This window comes from Macaca fascicularis, chromosome 12 (assembly GCF_037993035.2).
Source record: "Macaca fascicularis isolate 582-1 chromosome 12, T2T-MFA8v1.1".
NCBI lineage: Eukaryota > Metazoa > Chordata > Mammalia > Primates > Cercopithecidae > Macaca > Macaca fascicularis.
Window position 1 is genome coordinate 127,713,669 of NC_088386.1, and position 21,510 is coordinate 127,735,178.

At 44.7% G+C, this 21,510-nt stretch overlaps 1 protein-coding gene across 19 annotated transcripts in view; it reads left to right on the forward strand.

Moving 5' to 3' along the window:
- COPS7B (COP9 signalosome subunit 7B) overlaps positions 1 to 21,510 on the forward strand; it is a 28,070-nt gene that overhangs the window by 3,624 nt on the left and 2,936 nt on the right. The window contains exons 1-7 of one of the 19 annotated variants that reach the window (XM_005574608.4): positions 1,102 to 1,195; positions 3,213 to 3,390; positions 6,005 to 6,080; positions 8,532 to 8,620; positions 11,265 to 11,467; positions 13,710 to 13,815; positions 16,012 to 16,079. In XM_005574608.4, the coding sequence (XP_005574665.1) occupies positions 3,229 to 3,390; positions 6,005 to 6,080; positions 8,532 to 8,620; positions 11,265 to 11,467; positions 13,710 to 13,815; positions 16,012 to 16,079 (704 nt within the window). In that variant the 5' untranslated portion in view covers positions 1,102 to 1,195; positions 3,213 to 3,228. Of the gene's footprint in view, positions 1 to 1,101; positions 1,196 to 3,177; positions 3,391 to 6,004; positions 6,081 to 8,531; positions 8,621 to 11,264; positions 11,468 to 13,709; positions 13,816 to 16,011; positions 16,080 to 21,510 lie in introns of those variants that run through there. The other 18 variants (XM_065526240.1, XM_005574611.4, XM_065526244.1 and 15 more) reach the window with 18 other exon arrangements.

Here is a 21,510-nt window from a genome sequence, read left to right on the forward strand (position 1 = left end):
CATCATTTCTCACTCTTGAAAACCCTGGGGTCAAACCACTCTGGGTTTCTTTTTGACATCAGTATATGCTGCACAGTGCAAACCTCTGTGACAATGGGCACTACTCCCCTTTTTGCCTGTTTTTTCCTCCCCAACCTCTTGTCTTCTGTGCTTCCAAAGTGTTGTCATATCTTCCTCATAGCATTTAACACATTGGAGCTTTTGAGGGGAAGAACTTCGTTTTATCTTCATATAACTTTCCAGGACATAATAGGTGCTAAAGAAATGTTTTTGAATAAATGAATGAATTAGTTGGTGCTAGGCTCCTTTGCTTTTGTCCTAATTTCTGCATTCTAATGCACGACAGGCAAATAGGGCTGTTTTTCTCTCTCATTTTCAAGACCTGAAAGACTGGAATGTATACAGGAATCAGTTTAAGTGTTCAATGATGTGGCATTTCTTAGCCATCTTCCCCGGGGAGTTGGTAAGCACCAGATGCAACGCTATCAATAACATTTTGGTCATAGAACCTTGTTGGCTTAACCCATCTCTTGCTTATTTTAAAACATTTTCTGAATAGAGGTAAAGAACATGGTCTTCGGCCTCAAATAGCCTGGGTTCCAAAGCAAGCTTTGTCACTTTCTGACTTTAGGACGTAGTTAATTCACCTGAAAAATGGGAACAATAATACAAGCCATAGTTATGAGAATTCAACGAGATAATGCATGTACTGCACCTGGCACATGGAAAAACGCTCAATAAGTGGTAGTTAGTAGACTTAATGTATCTCCGTGCCCAGGTGTAGCGCAATAACCATGGGGAGCTCCTGAGAGACAAAACGCAGCCTAAGGGGAGGATTTGGGGCCCGGGAGGGCGATGGCGACGGTTGGGCTGCAGTATCGACTAGGCCGCATTCGTCTCCTCGGGCGCCTAGCCACCCCGTCCCCGCCTGGTTCCCGGGCTGCAGCCTCTTCTCCGCCCCCTCACCCCCACTTCCCCACCGGAGGTCTAAGGGGGTAAACGCGGCGGGTGGAACCTTGTGTGGGCGGAACGCGAGTGCAGCGGTGGGAGGCTTCCGGGGGAGCTGCACGGGCGACGGGTCGGCGGAGGCAGAAAAGCGCCGGACGCCGGGGTGATCATGGACGCTTGACAACCTGCGGGCATTCGCCGGCAGGCCGAGCCAGCGACTAAGAGGACCGAGAGGTGGCTCGGACAGGTAGGAGCTAGCGAGAGGGTGGGCCGAGCGGGGCCGGCGCTCCAGGCTCGGCCCGACGATCCGGCTTAGTGCCCGCCGCCAAGGAAGCCCGCGGCCGTGCCCGCCCCGCCCCCGCCTTGAGGAGCGCGCCCCGCGGCTCCTCACTCCACGCCTGCGGCCCTGCTTGGAGCATACCGCCCGCGGCGAGGTCTGCTGCAGCTTGCGACCCTCAGCATCAGTGCTGTGGCTGTCTTCGCTTTCCCATCCCCAAAGGCTGCCCGTTTGCCCCACTCCGGTCCATCCAAATAGCGCCCTCCCCTGACGGGAATTTATCTCCGCTCTGTGCCTAGCCTCTGGCCCTCCCACTCCAGAAGAAAGCGACTGTCTCCATCTCTTTACATTCTCTGCGCCCACAGGCTTTGCTCCTTAAGCCGAGAGCTTTTGAAGGGACAAGTTTCTCTCCATTTCCCTACCCGCTCTCCACCCCCACCTCCTAACATTCAGTCTCTTGGCAGAGATCCCTATCTGTCTCTTCACACGGGTCCTCCTGGAAGGACCTTTTCGCTCCTCCTCTCTTGACCATCACCGACCCTCCTTTCTTACCTATTCCTTCCCTTCTGCCTCATATCCTCTCCTCTTCTCTTTTCCCTTTCCCTTCCCTCCTCAAAACCCGTTGTTCCCCAGCACGTCACTTTTTTTTTCTGTGTCTGACCGGACCTTCTTAGGTAACCCTGAGTGAGGCGACATACTTGTTTCTGTAATACTGTGGAAGGTTAACTATTATGTGTGCCTGCCAACACAAAACTTAGTTTCTCTTTCACCAAACTATTCTTCGAATTGTTCTTTGCTCCACTCTACTATACCGTCTTTCGTTCATTTTGTCACGCTGCTGTAATATGTATCATTCTTAGAGGAGAAATCTTACCTGGAACTCCTGTACACTCAGCTTGTAATTAGATTACACAGTTGAGGGACCCTCCTGTACTTAATGTCTTCGGAGCGCTTATAGAATATTTTCACTGTTTTCCCAAATCTTTTTATTGTTTTCTTGAGTTCTTTTTACACATTCTGAAGTCACGTTTGGTTAAAATGTCGTATCAGGAGGAGGCCGAATACAGGGATTTTCCCCCATGGTCTTACACAGCATGCATGTTCTTAGTTTGGGTATGTCGCTGTTTTTCTTTCAAAATGATGTCTCCCTCTACCTGTGCTTACCTGACTTGATTAAATGAGACATCTTTCTTGTTTGGTTTTTTGTTTTCCTTATCTCTCTGGCTGTAGATGGGATTCTGATGACACAGTGGGAGCTGTAACTGATTGCTTTTGCTTACGTCTGGTGCCTCTGGGTATAGGCAGTATCCTTTATTTCTTAACCAGAATATGTAAACGAGGTGGATATAAAACAGCTGCTGAGAAACTCCTGTGTTTTTCTTTAGCTCCTGGTCAGGTTTAAGGACTTAGAAGGTGTTGCCTCTGGAGGAGGGGCAGGTGGAAGTGAAATGACTTTTACAGAGTGTGTTTCAAACACCAGAATTTAGTAAAAGATCCTTTTAACTCCAGGTTGAACTCCACCCATCTCCCAAGGTGGTAATTGCATCTGGACTCAGGAACTGTTTTTTTGTTTTGTTTTGTTTTGTTTTTTAAAAGACAGTCTCGCTCTATTGCCCAGTCTGGAGTGCAGTGGCGCGATCTTGGCTCACTGCAACCTCCACCTCCTGGGTTCAAGCAATTCTTGTGCCGCAGCCTCCCGGGTAACTGGGACTACAGGCATCTGCCACCAGCCTGGCTAATTTTTGTATTTTTAGTAGAGATGGGGTTTTGCCATGTTGGCCATGTTGGTCTCGAACTCCTCACCTCAGGTGATCCACCCACCTCAGCCGCCCAAAGTGTTGGAATTACAGGCATGAGCCATTGCACCTGGCCTGGTTTTTCTTTATCAACACTATAAAATTAAAGTATTCTGGTGTTTGATTCAGCACTAAATAGGCATAGACTTTGCAAAGGAGAAGGAAGAATGACACAATTTTCTTTTGGACAGATTTCAAGGCCAGAGAATGGCAGGGGAACAGAAACCCTCAAGTAACCTCCTGGAGCAGTTTATTTTATTAGCCAAAGGTACCAGTGGCTCAGCCCTCACTGCTCTCATAAGCCAGGTCTTAGAGGCTCCTGGAGTGTATGTCTTTGGAGAACTTCTGGAGCTGGCCAACGTGCAGGAGGTAAGAACGGTTTTCAAACAATTTCTCTGTCTTTGTTCTGAGACTCTCTGTAATTCTCCAGGTTTCCAAAGAATTTCAATGCTGAAGTATTGTGAACCTGTGAGGTACCCTATTGAGAGAGGGATGGGAATTGGTGGGGCAGAGGAAGAGATTGAGAGGATATCCTTGGGTCCTTTTATCCAGTATTTTTATCTCAACTTGGGTAAAATTAGATTGTTGCTAATAATAATCTAAAAGATAGTAAAAAAGTCAAGTTGATCCTGATAAATTAGAAAAGTGCTATAAGCATGGGCTGATGTTTAATAGGGGTAGATTCAGGCATTCTTAGGGACCAGAAACCTCCAGTGCATTATCGATAAGGAGGATTGGTCAGGGACACACAGCAGAAACTTACTGCTATTGAACATAAAATGGACATGAATAGGAGTGTATTTTTCTTGTGGAAAAGGACAGTGCTATGCTAAATGTGTTAGATATGACATGAAAAGCTAGGACGTAGTTCATTTTACGTGTTTGCTTGCTTGTTATTAAAACCTTGGGTATCCAGTTTTGGTCATTGTGCCTCAAAAATGAGAAGATCCATTGAACAGAAGGAACAAAGAGATGTAAAGCAATCTATACTTCTCCACCTCTACTTCCCACTTTGAACATTTTTATTTGTTTATATTCACTTACTTGAGAAAAGTCTGTGAGCATCTTTATTGCTTTGTAGGGTGGAGGGTCATACTCAGGAGCTTTTGGTGGATCGGTGGGGCAGGTCCCCTTCCTCTTCATCCTCACAGGCTTCTGGCTTTGCAGGCTGGTGCTGGCTCTGTGGAAGGCTGCCACGCACCGATCTGGGTGGTGGTACCTCTTGTGGAGCATGTGCCGGATGCTGTTGAGAGTGGCCCTGCAGTTCTTGGTGGTGGCGATTTGCATATAGGAGGTGGTTTGCTTTTGTTAGGCAGTTTATCACCTTCGTGACCACTACAACACCTTTGCTGTTGGCTCCACATCCACAGTCAGTTTTAACAAAAGGAGTTGCCGGCCTTCAGGTTGTTGGATTCGGAGCTGTGTGTCCTCCTGTTCCTCTTGATGGGGAAACTGCAGCAGTTCCCCACAGCGCAGCCATTTCAGGTGCCCACTTATGACTCCTCTACCTGTGATGGTCAGAGATGAGAAGAGCCACTTTTACTTTTTCATTGTAAATTTTTATTTAATTTCAGGCTTGCTTGCCAAACTGTAATCTCTGTGAGGAGGTCTGTAGTGCTCAACATTGTTTCTTTAGAGCTGAATACATAGCCTGACACACAGTAGGTTTTCAATAAAAATTTAATTTGCCAGAAGTGGAAAATGAGTTTTATGAAGAAAATTTGAGAGAACTGGGTTCGTTTTTCAACACAAGAGATGACCAAAGGGTAATATGTTCCTTCAGGTTCATGAAAAGCCTGCATGAATATGCCAAGTAGTTGTTTTGTAACTGTGGAAGATTGGCTAAGAGGAGATGGTTGGAAAGTAAAGCCAGAAAGGCTTTATTGATTTAGGCCAGGGGGAGAAGTGTTGGAGTATCTGCTCTGGAGAAAATACTCTTTTCCGGCTAGTTTTATGTGTCTGAAAAGTGGGGGCTAGATTGGATGGTCTTTACCAGGTTTCTTCCCCTTCTGATTCAGGGACTTCAGGAGGTTTGTGGTAACCTGAGAAAGTAGCCTGAGGTATTAGGATGCTGGAGTTCTCCATAGGGTGCTTGGCAGACCGCCTTTATCTCTCCATACATTGCGTTTTTCCTTATGTGAGCTGAGAATAAGCTGGTTGCCTTTCAGTGATCTGAAATTATAGATGCATTTCTTGGAATCTTTATTTTTTTAAAGGCTAAAATTGAGTAGTACCGCTATTCCTGTTTAGAGGTTACTGGGCTTGGTAAGTTGGAAGGGTAACAGGAGCACGTTTGTGATTTAAAAAAAAAAACAAAAAACTCACCAGTTAACGTAATTGACAGCAGAGAAGTTACAGGCAGAACAGTGGCTCTTTCGTTTTTCTTCTACACATGGCTTTTTGCCATCAGCATCAGTGAAGAGTAAGTAATTTTAATGAACATTTTGATTTGGAGCAGACTGATACACTGGTTTTCTGTCCCAGCCTGGCTTTCTGTCATGCCCTGTGATGTGCTGGTCTCTCCCAGGGTTCATAGTCCACATGTAGTCCTGAAACTTGGAAGCAACCCTGAGCTTTGTTCACTTTGGGTTAGTGGTGGCTCATGCCATACCTACCAAGCTAGTATGTAGATATGGCTGCTGCAGTCTTTGTTTTAATGCAAATAGAATCTTGAGAAGATTTGAACTCCTTCCAATGCTTAATGCTTTGTATGTGTGTGAGAGAGAAAAGCAGTTCCTTGGGCATGCTGTGTAGAAAGTAAAACATTCCCGAGGGAGAGATATTAAATTTGGGGCTTTAATAATCTTGTTTATTTTTTCCCAAAGAATCAGAGTTGGAAGAGAGACCCCAGGGGCCAAGTAATCAAATAGTACAGAATAAACAGCCATGGCATCTTTGACACATGCTCACCCGTCCTCTGTTTGAACACTACAGTGATTGGTAGACAGTTTGGTCTGTGGTGAACTTTTTTTTCCCTCCTCAGCTTGCGGAAGGAGCTAATGCTGCTTATTTGCAGTTGTTGAACCTGTTTGCCTATGGGACATACCCAGATTACATAGGTGAGTTGGTGAAGATCCTTCAAAAGACTTGTCTTAATTATGTTGCTCAGTTTGGAAGACCATCAAGGTTTGAGATATAAAGCATGGGGTAGGGGGGAGACTTCTTGACCTGGCTGCCTCCCATTTTGCTGTGCCTGGTAGGTGACCTCACAAAGGGAATTTTCCTTCTCACCTTTTGTATTCTAGTGGGTAAAATGGGGACTGTGTGTGCTCATCCACAAATGTAGCCCTTGTTTATTTTCCAGACGAGATTCTTGAGGACTGGTGTTTGTAGGGCTCTTGGAGTGCCATGAAGTGTCAGAATACCCACCTGTAGAATATTTCAACATTTTAAATATTATCAAAATAATACCAGCATATTGAAGAAAATTTGGAAAATAGATTTTTAAAAAGTCACTCATAGGCTGGACGCGGTGGCTCATGCCTGTAGTCCCAGCGCTTTGGGAGGCCGAGGCAGGCAGATCACTTCAGGTGAGGAGTTTGACACCAGCCTGGCCAACATGGTGAAACCCTGTCTCTACTAAAAATACAAAAATTAGCTGGGTGTGGTGGTGGGCACCTGTAATCCCAGCCACTCTGGAGGCTGAGGCAGCAGAATTACTTGAACCTGAGAGACAGAGATTGTGGTAAGCTGAGATCGCACCGCTGTACTCCAGTCTGGGCAACAGAGCAAGACTCTGTCAAACAAACAAATAAATAAATGTCACTCATAGTTGTATTTCCATCAGACATTTGGATGCTGGACTTTCTTGTGCCCCTTAAGTTTGTGTTTTGTATTACATAGGTATAACTATGTATATAGTTTTATGTCTTGCTTGTTTCCCACTTATAGACATTTATCCATATTTTAAGTCTTTGTAATATTTTTAATATTTCACAACCTAATATTTCATAATCTACTTAGCCCATTTTCTGTTGTAGGGCATTTGAGTCATTTTAAATTAGAATCTTAAATATTAGGATGAGGTATTTGTGTGTCCAAACACTAACTTACCTTCTACCCAAACCATTTTTTTCTGGCTTTCCTACCCTTTTTTAATGGTATGACAGTAGCCTGATACTCAGGGTCTTCTCTATGATATCCCTGACTTCTTCTTTCTCCCTGGTCACTTCTACTTTGTGCGGCTCTCAGACTAGACAGTTTGCCACTTCCTGGTACACCACATTTTTTTCTGACCTTCCCTTTGTTCCAGGGAGTGTGTTCTGTTTTTCTGTCCTCGCTTACTAAAGAGGCAGCATTGCAAACTCTGTTACCAGACTGCGTGTAGCCAGCCTGGCTCCACTTCTACTAGTTGTGTGTTCGTTGACAAATTAAGTAACCTTATGCAGCTCAATTTCCTCGTCTGTAAAATGGGAGTAACAATACAAGTCCGTTATTCCTTACCTACATTCCTCGAAGCTACATGTTTCAGAATTTAGAATTTTTGGGACTTTAAAAAGGTAATATGCGCATGCCTTTTTATGTAACATTTTCAGAGGAACGTGGAAACAAGTGGGATAAAAAGCCTGTCTCCGTTCAGGTCCAAAATTCTCACCAGGTGAATTTCAGCACCATGCTTAAGGAAAAAAAATCAGTTTGTATTTAGTTTGTTGGAATCCAGAATTATGGTTAAGGAATTGAGGACACTTGGAATTTTGTGGGGTGGTTGTTAAGATGAACTGGATGTGTGTATGTATGTGTGGACCTATGTGATCCATAAGATGTAAAGCTTGCTATTTATGTTAGCTGCTGCAGCTGCTGCCCTTGCTGTTACTATCATTTATGGTTACTATTGAAATTTTGTCTCTTCCTCGAGGCTCAACTCAAACTCCATCTTGTCCATGAATTCTATCTCCCGTACCTCCCAAATGATACTGTTCTCTTTCTCTCTCCCCCTCCCCTTTCATCTCTTTCTCTTACCCCTACCTCCTCCCTCTCCTTTCTTCTGGTAGCTTGTACCTTTCTTCTGGTAGTTCTGCTTTGCATTTGTAGCTATTGAAACATCTGGTTGTAAGACCGAGGACAAGTCCAGGGCCATGAAGTTGCACACCTCTAGGTGGTTGGTGGCCCTGGAGCTGTGCCATGCAGCAACACTGGCAAAGCCCATCTTATTCATCCTTGCTTCTTCTCAGGACAGAGTATGCACACAACAGATGCTCGATGAAGATATGTTTAACTTAGCTGAATGTCACAAGGGGCACAAATAGTACTCCGTTAAGATAATTGCCACATCATTTTGCTTGTTTGCTTTTTAGGAGACTAAACTCTGTGTTTGTAGAAACTGAGTCTTTTCTTCTTTGGAAGTACATAATCTTCCAAAGAAGGCAGAAATATTTGCCAAATGAATAAGTGCAAAGTCATGATAGTGATTCAGTAGTAGATTTGGTTTGGGGAGTTGTTGAGCTTATTCCATAAAAGAAATCCTAATTTTATTTTGTGTCTTGATTTTTGTGGTGGGTGGGACTGAGCAGCCAACAAGAAGAGCCTGCCAGAACTGAGCACAGCTCAGCAGAACAAGCTGAAGCATCTTACCATCGTGAGCTTGGCATCAAGAATGAAGGTACGGTCCTGAGCCCTCGCTTGTCTTCCTCCTTATCCCAAGTCAGCTGTCTCATTGGCATCAATGAGGGAAGTCCCAGCTGCACATAGGAGAGTCACATCATAAATGCGTAAGATTTGCTCAACAGAGGAAAAGATAAAATAGTGTAGACAAGTACTCTCCATTCCATACAGGAAAAGTATGCCCAGCAGTGATTGACTCAGCAGGTCTCAGTCCTGGCATGCTATGGTGCTGCATGTGGCATGAGCATTTTGCCATATTAAGGGGAGACTGCTGGTAAAGATATACATTTTTCAAATAGCAAGGCATCTCAAGGCAAGTTAATAACTTTATCTCTTGCTCAGTGCACAGTGAACTGCCCATCCTGGAGGAAAAACTTGCTATATTAGACTAGCTAGAATTTTTTTTTTTTTTTTTTTTGAGATGGAGTCTCACTCTGTCACCCAGGCTGGAATGCGGTGGCGTGATCTCAGCTCACTGCAACCTCTGCCTCCCAGGTTTGAACAATTCCCCTACTCAGCCCCAAGTAGCTGGGATTACAGGCATGGGCCACCCTGCCCAGCTAAATTTTTTTTTTTTTTTTTTTTGAGACAGTGTGTTGCTCTGTCACCCGTGCTGGAGGGCAGTGGTGCAACCTAGGCTTACTGCAGCCTACACCTCCCAGGTTCAAGCAATTCTCCTGCCTCAGCCTCCCGAGTAGCTGGAATTACAGGCACCTGCCACCATGCCCAGCTAATTTTTATATTTTTTAGTAGAGTCAGGGTTTCATCACGTTGGCCAGGCTGGTCTTGAACTCCTGACTGCAGGTGATCCACCCACTTCAGCCTCCCAAAGTGCTGAGATTACAAGCATGAGCCACCATGCCCAGTTAGATTTTTAATATACTGCTTTTCTCTGGGATTTTCAAGGGTTTATTACACTAATTGGAATTTTGCCTCATATGCTAACTTTAGACCCTAACCTTGTATGAGATACCAACCACTCCCCTATACCTTTAAGTCCTCTCCCACAGTTGATTTAGAAGAAGCTTTGCAGCCAGCTGCTCACAGCCATTAACAATGAAGGTCCAGATTTAGTTAATTTATAGTTGATTTTGGCTCTCTGCCTAATCCCAGTCTAAGTGTCTAAGTTTCTGTGGGACTATGCCTTTTAAAAAATTTGGTTTTAGCATTTCCCCTCCATGATTGAGCTTCAGAGATAAATATATTTCTTTCTTTCTTTCTTTCTTTTTTTGGGAAGACAGAGTTTTGCTCTTATTACCCAGGCTGGAGTGCAGTGGCGTGATCTTGGCTCACTGCAACCTCTGCCTCCTGGGTTCAGGCGATTCTTCTGCCTCAGCCTCCCGAGTAGCTGGGATTACAGGCACCTGCCACCATGCCCGGCTAAGTTTTGTATTTTTAGTAGAGACGGGGTTTTACTATATTGGCCAGGCTGGTCTCAAACTCCTGACCTCAGGTGATCTGCCTGCCTTGGCCTCCCAAAGTGTGGGGATTATAGGCATGAGCCACCTACCCAGCCTTTTTAACTTAAAAAAAATTTTTAAATTGAGACACGGGTCTCACCATGTTGCCTAGGCTGGTATCAAACTCCTGACTTCAAGTGATCCTCCCATCTCAGCCTCCCAAAGTGTTGGGATTACAGGTGTGAGCCACTGCACTTGGTCTGTCTTGTTCTTGGATTGCAATTTCGGTTGCTGAAATCATTTTATCTGATCTAATGACACATTTCTGATTCTCAGCCTAGCATTTCAGGTGGGAGGGCTATTTTGTTGGGAAATGAGGACCTGACCTTTTTTCTTGTCCTGATTGTGGACTTCTCAAGTGTAGTAAAGAAGTAACAGTGACCCTTTTCCTCATTTCTGCAACCTGTCATTGTAAGTCCACCCACCGCCCATGGATATCTGTGCCTTTAGCCATAGAAAACCCTTCTAGGTATATTTGCTCTCTTCTCTGTATGTATCTTCCTCGTGTTTGTTTCTACAGATTTGATCATTGTGTTAATGTTCAAACTAGTAGTGATGTGGCAAAGGATTTGCAGAAAACTGGAGTCTTGGAGTCATGTAGAATGTTGGTACAGCCCAATAAAGAACTATTGTTGGGGAATTCGTATTGGTTGTAAGTGTCTGAGAAAACAGATACAAACTTCAGGATGATGTCTGAGCTGGCAGTACCTGTTGGCCACCTATAGGTAGATGTGCTGGCCTGCAAGTTTTTTTTTTGTTTTTGCACTCTGCTGGGCAAGTAGCCAGTTCTTTCCAGTGACTGGGATCTGCTGGAGATTTATGGTGATCTGACAAAGTCTGAAAGATTCCCGAAGGTGGCAGAGTGGCATATACTCAGTAGTTCCCTTTCTCTCCACTGGTACAAGTTTTTAGGATCTCTGCAAGTATGCTGCAGCATGTGAAATCTGAAGGCTGGGGAAAGCCAAGGAGGCAGAGAACCAGGAGGTTGCTTTCTTAGATGTCGTTGGGTCTTCTAGGTCTCATGGTTCATTTATCCACCTCTTGTTGCCCTAGCTATTAATAATTACCACTAGTCTGCATTTCCCGAGCCTAGAGGCAGCTGTTGGCTATGTGAATAATACCTGCATTTTCGCGAATGCTTGCCAGATGGTTTTTATAATGATCACATGGCCTTATCTACAGTGTATCCCCTACTCCGTGTTGCTGAAAGACCTGGAAATGCGGAATCTTCGGGAACTAGAAGACCTCATCATTGAGGCTGTCTACACTGACATCATCCAGGGCAAGCTGGACCAGCGAAACCAGCTGCTGGAAGTGGATTTCTGCATTGGCCGTGACATCCGAAAGAAGGATATCAATAATATTGTCAAGACCCTGCATGAATGGTGAGGCTGAAAGGAGGAGGGAGATATCTAGCATGTCTTTTGTGCCTCTCCTTGCAAAAATGTGATTTCCTGGTGTCAGCTGAGGGTTTGGGGTGGGCCTGTGGCTACCTGGGAGCTGGGGCTTAGTGAGCCAGAGAGTGGGGCTACATTTGTGATCACAGCTGTGCAACAACAGGAGTCATTTCAGGCCTCCTGGTGCCTTGGTTGTGAAATAGTTCTTGCCTTAAATGCAACTGGGAGCTATTTAAAAGTGGGCTATAAAACGCCCAGGGTTAGCAGGTGGAGTCTGTGTGTCCTAGCTGTGTGAGGCTAGTCCTGCCCTTTCCAAACTCACACTCAGGTTTGACCAAACTCAGGAAGGCTAGTGTTTGTAAAATTCTTTGTTTTTATTATTATTTTTTCTATCCCTGTTGAAGTTAACATGTTTATAAGATTCTTTGGATAAAAGAACTTATGTTCAAAATCAATAACATATTGGGCTAATGTTTGTGAAACACCATGAGGGACATGGAAGACAAGGAGTAGGTCATTTTAACTTGGAATACAACTCATACAAAGAATGTTTGATAACTATATTCTGGTATATAAAAAGCATTGGGACATTTGCGTTTTCTCTGTTTTAATGGAATTTGATATTTACAAGAGCTGTCACACGTTCTATGAGGATTTACTGTGGAATGATTTAAATTATTTGGGGCTTATAAAGTCAGATGGACTGATTGGAGAAGTTTTAGCTCAGTTTTGAAGGAGTACCAGGGTTAGAGTATACCTGGAGGTGAGGAGAGTGTGTTCCCAGGCATGCACATGGCATGTTGGGAGCTGTGAAGCAGAGCCAGCGAGCTTCATGCACAGGTTTGGGAGAGAGAGAATCTCTGCTTATCCCCGAGGAAGCATATCCAGAGAGGAGCAGTGCCACTTTGACTCCTTGGGGCCTGATGCCCCCTGAGTTTCCCTCACTTCAGCTACTCTTACACCCCAGGACATGTGTTGCTCACTCCTCACCCCAATTTCTGTCTCAAGTGTAGCCCCAAACACCTCTGTACAACATCTGACACAAGCGGAAGTTTTCAATAGGTTACAAAACTTAGGATAAATAAGAAATAAACTTAGAAATACCCCAACACGAAAATGGTCTGGCACACGAAATCTAGTTTCTGAACCTGCCAAAAAATTGGCTGTCCTATTCTGTTTTTGACATGGCTGACACAGCTTTTTATGTCCATAGTCTGGTTTCCTGTTTTTAAGCCCCCAAAATGTTTAACATGGAGGTGCCAGACTAACTGGTTACCACAGGATGTTTACTAGTAGAGACTCTTACAACTCATGTTTAGGCGCTGGAGGTAGATTGAAACAAAATTGATAGGCTGAGGGGTACCACATATATGGCAAAATGCTCACACTGTTGGATCTTAAGTGGAGGGAATGGGGATATTCATTGTAGTCTTTCAACTTTTTCGTTTTTAAAAAAATTAATAGTGGAGAAGATAAAATAGGGTTATGGCAATTAGGAAGCAACTTCTGAGAAAAGGAGGAAACTTCAAAACAGGATGTTTTTAGAAAATCTTTTTTTTCTGTTGAGAAAACTGTTGAGAAAAGGACTACTCAGTGCCATCTATAAAATCTATTCTACCTTTTTTTTTTTTTTTTGAGATGGCGTTTCACTCTGTCACTCAGGCCGGAGTGTGGTAGTGGTGTGGTCTTGGCTCACTGCAACCTCTGCCTCCTGGGTTCAAGCGATTTTCCCGCCTCAGCCTCCCAAGTAGCTGGGATTACAGGCGCCTGCCACCACACCTGGCTGATTTTTGTATTTTTAGTAGAGACGGGGCTTCACTGTGTTGGCCAGGCTGGTCTTGAACTCCTGACCTGGTGATCCACTCCCCCGCCTCCGCTGGCCTCCCAAAGTGCTGGGATTACAGGTGGGAGCCACTACCCCCGGCCTGTCCTACCTTCTTTAATCGTATGTGCTACACAGCCATCTTCCATGAGATACACAGTTGAGAATTAAAACTGTATTCTAAGAAACTAGCCCCAGACTATCATATTTGTCTCCTAATGTCCTGCATTATGTATTTAGAAGTACTTGTCTTTGGGCACGTGTGAATGGGCAAGAGATGTGGCAGAGGGAGTATTAAAGGAGGTCCCTGTAAGATACTGGGGAGAGCTATTGGGGAGGAAGATTTCGGAGCCTGGAAGAGACTTCCCAGGCCATTCTGCAGCTCAGGGCTGGTGTTCTCCGTTGTAGGTGTGATGGCTGTGAAGCAGTTCTGCTGGGCATCGAGCAGCAAGTTCTGAGAGCCAACCAGTACAAAGAGAACCATAACCGAACTCAGCAGCAGGTAGAAGCAGAGGTAAGGAAGGAAAGGAACGTTTGTTTCTCTCTCCAGGGCATACCTGTTTATTCCTTTGCAGTGTTTATGTTTTTGTTTTGCGAGTCTTGTTGTAGATGAAACGAGCAGTCGCCAACAAATGGGCCTGGGTTAGGTGCTGGGGTACAGGGATGAGTGTGACACGGCTCCTACTCTTGGTGTTCTCTGTTTTTTCCGATTCCTGGTCAGCATAGGGTGATCGATCAGGCTTTGAGAACAGAGAATGTTGTAGTTTCAGTACACATGTACTTTGCAGCTGTAGAGCAAAAGAAAATGAGTTTGGGGATGGATCTTAAAAATGGATAGAAGGATGGTGATAAGTTACCAGGTAGAGTGGAGGGAGGGGTACAGCTGGGCAGGGGCATGTGGGGCTTCAAGGCCCTGGGAATGTTCTGCTTCTTAAGTTGCGTGGTGGGCACCTAGTTTCATTTTATTCTTTTTGTCTGAACTGTACATATATATTATAAATGTGTAAAATGCGTGACATATTTCATATGGAAAGAAGAAAGGGATAAAATTTGGCAGATGAGCTGCAAGTGAAGTTAAAAGGATGTAAGCGTGGTTTTATGACACCTGGCTGTTGAGGAAACTTTTAGCTTCTTGGACAGATGTAGGCCCCAGCCTTTGCGTTATGGGCATTTGTGTACGTGTAACCTGACACATGAAGTGACCTCACTTCAGAATTTATTTGGAGCCCTGAAGATCAGAAGCACTGATTTTCCGTAGCATTGGAAGTTCTTTTCTAGGGTGGATGGGGTTTGAAGTATTAATGATGCTTAATGAATTTTGAAAATCAGGTGTCTAAGAGTATGGCAGAGTGGGACCCGAAATTGCAGCTAGGAAGCATAAGAGATGAGTAGATGTGCCTTTCAAAGGGGGATTTGTGAAATTTGGAGTGATTCCCTGTACTGTTATATGCACTTCTTGAAAATAAAACCTGTATCCTATTTGTAAGGCGAGCTTCTGGTCCCATGCCTAACCCATAGTAGGTACTCAGATGTTCAACTGACTATTTCTGGCACACCATGAAAGTGTGTCAGTGGACTGCTGCACTCTGCTTTTCATGAACTTGAGCTAATTTTTTTGAATACACACACACACCACCCTATATACGTATACTCTGTGGATGTTCAATTCATAGACCATGTTTAATCCTACTGGCCAAGGAAGTATGAGGCTGGGTGTAGTAACTCACACCTGTAATCCCAACACTTTGAGAGACCGAGGAGGAAGGATTGCTTGAGTCCAGGAGTTCGAGACCAGCCTGGGCAAGGAAGTATGAACTACATTTAACAGCCCAAAGCTAAGACAATTAGGAAAATCAGCCTGCTGTTTTTCTAATAAGCTGTGCAGCCACCCTCTTGATGATGGTGGCCTTTTCTCTTGGGATTGAGGTCTGAACAAAGTAGGAAGGGCTGACCACTCTCTCCTTTCTGTTTATTCTTCCCTATAAATCAAACTCTGTACAAAGTGAGGTTGGGAGGCTAACCACACTACCGAATATTTGGTATCAAGGTCATTAACGAAGGTGAATGATACTAGTTTTAGAATGTGAACTGTTCACGTTTATTTTCATGATAAATAGCATCCAACAAAAGAAAGGTGGGTGTGCACAGAGCTATTGTAGACACTTGGCTAAAGTTTGAGACACTGACTAAAGTTTGAGGCACACCATGTAGTTACACAACAGTGTAGACTCTTTAAATTTTGGTTATTTAAACACAGAGGATGGGTGTGTGCACTAGCAGAGCCTGGTGCTGCTAGCAGGTGGCGGTAAGGATTTAAGTTTGAGAAAAAGAAATCTGAGGAAAAGGCCAAGGCCACCTCCACCACCAATTAAAACAATCTATTGACGTAATAATCTTTTAGAAAATCTGAACCAGACCAGTATGGTCTGTTCCCTGAGCATGGCCAAAGCTTAGGGCCTTGTCATTTTTCCCATTTAGCAAATGCATGATCTCGCTGCTAAGTGGTGGAGGCTGCTTGCCACCTACTTGAGGCACACGGAAGGTACTCACCAAATAGCTACTGACTTGAAAGAAAAAGAAGTCTACGAAGCACCAGGGTGATTCTGTCGTATTCTGTTTGTATTTATGCTTCTGTTACCCTTGGCCTAACTTTTAAAAGCCGATTTTGTCAACTGATTGGTGATCTTTTCTTTATTTGTCGTTAAATTAGATTGCTTGTTTTCAGAGGGAAAAACGTGAAGTCCCCCTCCTGAATCTTATAACAACAGCTTTCTTCTGGTGAGTTGTAGCTTTAAGAGCCCTCCTTACTGAAGTCAGCCCTATTGCAGACTGTGGAAGAATATTCTCTCCGTTTAGGCTTTTGTGGAAACCCATGTTAGTTCTAGTTCCAGCATACCTGGGGGACCATTATGAGCTGTTTCATTATTTCTGAGAAAGCACTGTGGTGGGGAGGTAATACTTAGAACATTACAAAGCACTTCCACATTTAAATTTGATTTTGGAAAGTATTTTCTTTTTGAGAGACTGTCTCAGTCTATCACCCAGGCTGGAGTGCTTGGAGTGCAGTGGTGCACACACAGCTCGCCGCACCCTCAACCTCCTGGGCTCAAGCAGTCTTTCCACCTCAGCTTCCCAAGTTGCTAGGACTACAGGTGTATGCTACCACACCTGGCTGATATTTTTCTTTTCTTTTCTTTTCTTTTTTTTTTATGGAGAACTGGGTTTTGCTGTGTTGTTCAGGCTGGTCTTGAACGCCTCACCTCAAACTATCCTCCGACCTCTGGCTCCCTCTTTGTTGGGATTACAGGCGTGAGCCACCATGCCAAACCCACTTTTCTTTTTTTTTTTTTGAGATGGAGTTTCACTCTGTTGCCTAGGGTGGAGTGTAGTGGCGTGATCTTGGCTCACTACTGCAACCTCCATCTCCTGGGTTCAAGCAATTCTCGTGCCTCAGCCTCCTGAGTAGCTGGGATTACAGGCACCTGCCACCACGCCCAGCTAATTTTTGTATTTTTAGTAGAGACAGCGTTTCGCCATGTTGGCCAGGTTGTTCTTAATTTCCTGACCTCAAGTGATCTGCCTGCCTTGGCTTCCCAAAGTGCTGGGATTACAGGCCTGAACCACTGCACCCGGCCTCATTTTTCTTTTTCTTTCTTTTTTTTTTTTTTTGAGGCGGAGTCTTCACTCTGTCGCCCAGGCTGGAGTGCAGTGGCACCATCTCGGCTCACTGCAAGCTCCGCCTCCCAGGTTCGCGCCATTCTCCTGCCTCAGCCTCCCGAGTAGCTGGGACTACAGGCGCCCGCCACCGCGCCCGGCTAATTTTTTGTATTTTAGTAGAGACGGGGTTTCACCGTGTTAGCCAGGATGGTCTCGATCTCCTGACCTCGTGATCCGCCCGCCTCGGCCTCCCAAAGTGCAGGGATTACAGGCGTGAGCCACCGCGCCCGGCCTCATTTTTCTTTATATTTGGATGTGCCTATGTCTGATGTTATATGGAATGTTAATTTATAACTATTGCTACGTTTACAAAGTAGGCTATATTCCAGTCATGGAGTTTGTAAAGTGTAACTGGACAAAGTAAGCTCTGTTTTCCATTATGTAGAAAATCCCCTAGGAGTTAGTGACAATCTTGAGGTTTATACAGTGCACCAAAAGTATGCTTCCTGGTGCCTCTTGGAGAGGGATGCTCTCTCCATCACCCAGTTCTCTTTTTCTTTGTAGCACTTTTCCAACTGTGCACTGCATTTCCTCTCATCTGCCTTTCTTTGTGCCTCAACTGAAGGAAGGTTTCCTGTCACAGGAACCTCTTTCTCCTTTTGCCTAAATATTTAAGGTCTCTGATGGAACTAGGCTGCATTTTTGCTAGCAGTGCAATCCTACTTGAAAATTTCTGAGGTTCATGTTTTGAGGAGCCTGTAAGCTAGGCCACTGGAGGAAGAAAGTCATTAAGGACTCTACCAAATTTAGATAAAAGAAGACAAGTCTGTGGGGATGATATTTGTTGTCAGTTGAAGGGTGGCTCTGTGGAAGAGGAATTGGAATTCTTAAGAAAGTCCACAAGGCCAAAATGCGTTTAATTGGTTGACCTACCGGAGTGGCCAATTTGGAGTCCTAGAAGGAGCTGTCTGCACTTACAACTGCCCAGCTACTGGAAGAAACTAGTTGACTTTTTTTTGTTGTTGTTTTTTGTTTTTTTTTGTGTGTTTGAGACGGAGTCTTCATTCTGTCGCCCAGGCTGGAGTGCAGTGGCGCAATCTCGGCTGACTGCAAGCTCCGCCTCCCAGGTTCACGCCATTCTCCTGCCTCAGCCTCCCATGTAGCTGGGACTACAGGCGCCCGCCACTGCACCCGGCTAATTTTTTGTATTTTTAGTAGAGACGGGGTTTCACCGTGTTAGCCAGGATGGTCTCGATCTCCTGACTTCGTGATCCGCCCATCTCCCAAAGTGCTGGGATTACAGGCGTGAGCCACCGCGCCCGGCCCGAAGCTAGTTGACTTTTAAGATCCCCTTTCACTAGGAGAGTCTGTCAGTGCTTCAGAAGTCTCATTTATGAGTTGTGTGTTATAAATGCAGCGGTAAAGCTGACTTGAGCAAAGTGTCTCTGTAATGGATCCCAGTGTGAGGGCCATGGCCCTGCCCCGGCCCAGGCCGGGCCTTTGTGGAGGATAAAGGGCTCATTTCCTAGGCTTAGAGACTTGCCCAAGAAGCCCTCCTTTCCTCTGCAGGATGTTTACATTTTGCCTCAAAGTGGTAACAACTGTAGAGGACTTAGATTTGTCAGCAGTCTTATTGGAGGAATGAGGTGTATGCATCTGAAACACGAAGGAGATGCAGTGGTGTGGGAGGCCATTGAAGAGTGAGAGGCACTGCCAGGCAAGTACAGGTTGAAGGGTGGCAGATCAGTGTGGGCTGCAGCAGTCAGGGCAGGTTGTGTGGACCTGGTGCTCAACTCTCCAGGCAGGATCAGAGGGGCGACCTGGGGAGGAGCAGAACACCCCCCACAGGGTACATAAAAACAGAAGGGCATAGGGGGAATGACTGCTTCCAAGTGTGGTGTGGGGGACGAGTGTGGCTGAGATGGCTTGAGTGCGGGGCATGTGTTGAGGAGTAGGAAGGAAGGTACCTGATCTTGGTATTTCAGAATTGGAGAAAAAACCGAGTTTTTCCCTGAGCCAAGTCTTATTTCTTTTTATTGCATATCAGGGTTACTGACACCTAAAAAAGCTGAATGAGAGAGCAGTTTGTACAGGACAAAATTGCTTGAGGAAGTAAATAGGCATCTGAATGACAGGGGAAAGCGTCCATGCTTCTGTCTACTTATTTGCTCAAAAGCTTTTGACAGGATCTTGAATCTCAAAGGCTTTTAAACAGAATCGAGTCACCATGAGAGAGGGAGGCTGCGTTATGGTAAGGAGTGGCAGTACAGAAAAGAAGAAGGCTTACCCTTCTGTGACTGCAGAAGGGTGATGCGCAGGCTCCCTCGGGACCAGAGTGAGAATGGTGAGTTCGTGGCTTTGTGAAGGAGAGGCATTGGAAGTGTCGAGCTTTGAAAAGAAAAAGAGTAAAACAGCAAAGCCTTTGGGGGTCGGTTGAACTGGTCAGTTGCTGAGAGGCTGGCAGCGGAGCATTGCCTTTGGTGAATGTGCCACAGGCAGAGTTTGCTCCTTGGCTGGCAGGTCAGGGACTCATCACTCAGCCCAGCCATAGATACTCTGAGTCCAAACCTAGTCCAGATCACCTTGGGCCACTCTAAAGAGAGAAATAAATGCCGGTGTTACTTTCTGATAGACCGGTAATGACTTTATGCTACAAAAACACAGGTGAAGCAGATTGAAAATATAACCATTATTTGGGGATTAATGTCTTTTCCTTACTCATGCAGGGGTTATGAGACTGTCAGTAAATCTAAGACATGTTAAATAATGTAGAAAACTATTTGTAGTATAAGCTGATTGTTTAGTAAAAATTATTATACAAATAACTTGAGGAAATAAGGCTAAATAGTGTTTATCAGCCAAGATGAAATTAGGAATTTTTTTTGGTTTTGTTTTTAAATTTCTAATAAAGCTGTTTTGCCAAATGGGAAAGGTAATTATTTGCTTGGAAAGATACCGTTTTGGAAATACAGTCCTTGAAATAAAAACTTGTTAGTTTTCTAATGTCTGTCTTGATTAAAATTTTGTCAGCTTTTGGGGAAACCTTAAAACACATTCCCTCGGTAATGTTAAATTGCAGGATCTTCTTTGGAAGGCACAGGTAACTGACATGCAAATAAAGTCAAGTCACGCCCTTTTTAACCTCGTATAATCTTCTGGATATTTCGAAAATATATCAAATTGAAGAAGCCTTAGAATGTTATTTTATAAAGTGGTGTTTCCTGAGAAATCAGATTTCTTAATTTTTCCTCCAATGTCATAAAAATATGCCTTAGCTGGGATGACAGTATGTGTCTGTAGTCCCAGCTACTTAGGAGGCTGAGGCAGGCAAATTGGTTGAGCCCAGAAGTTTGAGGCCGGCCTGGGCAACATAGCAAGATCCTATTTCTATTAAAAAAAAATGCCTTAAAGTAAAACAAATAATATCTCTTTTATCAGAGAAAGAGATAAGCCATTGACTTGCTCCAGATCATTCACTCACCACCTTGCCAGGTGACTCACTGAATAAGATACACCAAAGCAGCAGTGAGCCGCTGGGAGGGCGAGATGCCTCAGATTCTGGGTTCCCAGATGGTGTTTTCTTGTCTGGCAGGACACTGGATAAACCCAGAGATGACTCCCCTCTCTGTTTATTTTATATATATATTTATTTCTAGGCACTGGGTCTTGCTGTGTTACCCAGGCTGGAGTACAGTGGTGTAATCATAGCTCACTGCAGCCTCAAACTCCTGGATGTAAGTGATCCTCCTGCCTCAGCCTGCTGAATAGTTAGGACTATAAGCGTGTGCCACCACACCAGGCTAATTGTTTTTGTCTTTAATTTGTTTTTGTTGTTGTTGATATAAGGTCTCACTTGAATGTCACCTAGGCTGGAGTGCAGTGGTGCAGACATGGCTCACTGTGGCCTCTACCTCCTGGGCTTAAGCGATCCTCCTGCCTCAGCCACTTGAGTAGCTGGGACTACAGGTGCATGCCACCATACCTAGCTAATTATATATGTGTGTGTGTGTGTGTGTGTGTGTGTGTGTGTGTGTGTGTGTGTGTATATATATATATATTTTTTTTAAGGGTCCCACTATGTTGCCCAGGCTGGTCTTGAACACCTGCTCTTGAGCAATCCTCTTTGCTCAGCCTCCCAAAGTGCTAGGAGTATAGGTGTGAGCCACCATGCCCAGCCTGCCCTCTGTAATGACTGTTCCAGCCCACAGTCCTCTGTCACTCTCTCTTCAGAAAGGCTACAGTGTTGATTGAGGTTACAGAAGTTTGGGGCATGGCTCTTCCCCCCGTCTCCAAATAGTGACAACAGAAAATAATTTATGATCTAGTTAAGGTGGATTCTGTAGATGATGGCTCTCCTCCAGGAACCCAATTTTTGTCTCACTCTCATAGCATTGTTTTGTCTTTCCATTTGGGCTGTCTCTTACTCTCAAGCTCATGAGATATTCTGACTGTTCAGAAGTTTTGACCCTGACAGCTCCTTTTCACTGTGTGGAAAACTGGCTGGGTGTGGTGGCTCATGCCTGTAACCCCAGCACTTTGGGAGGCTGAGGTA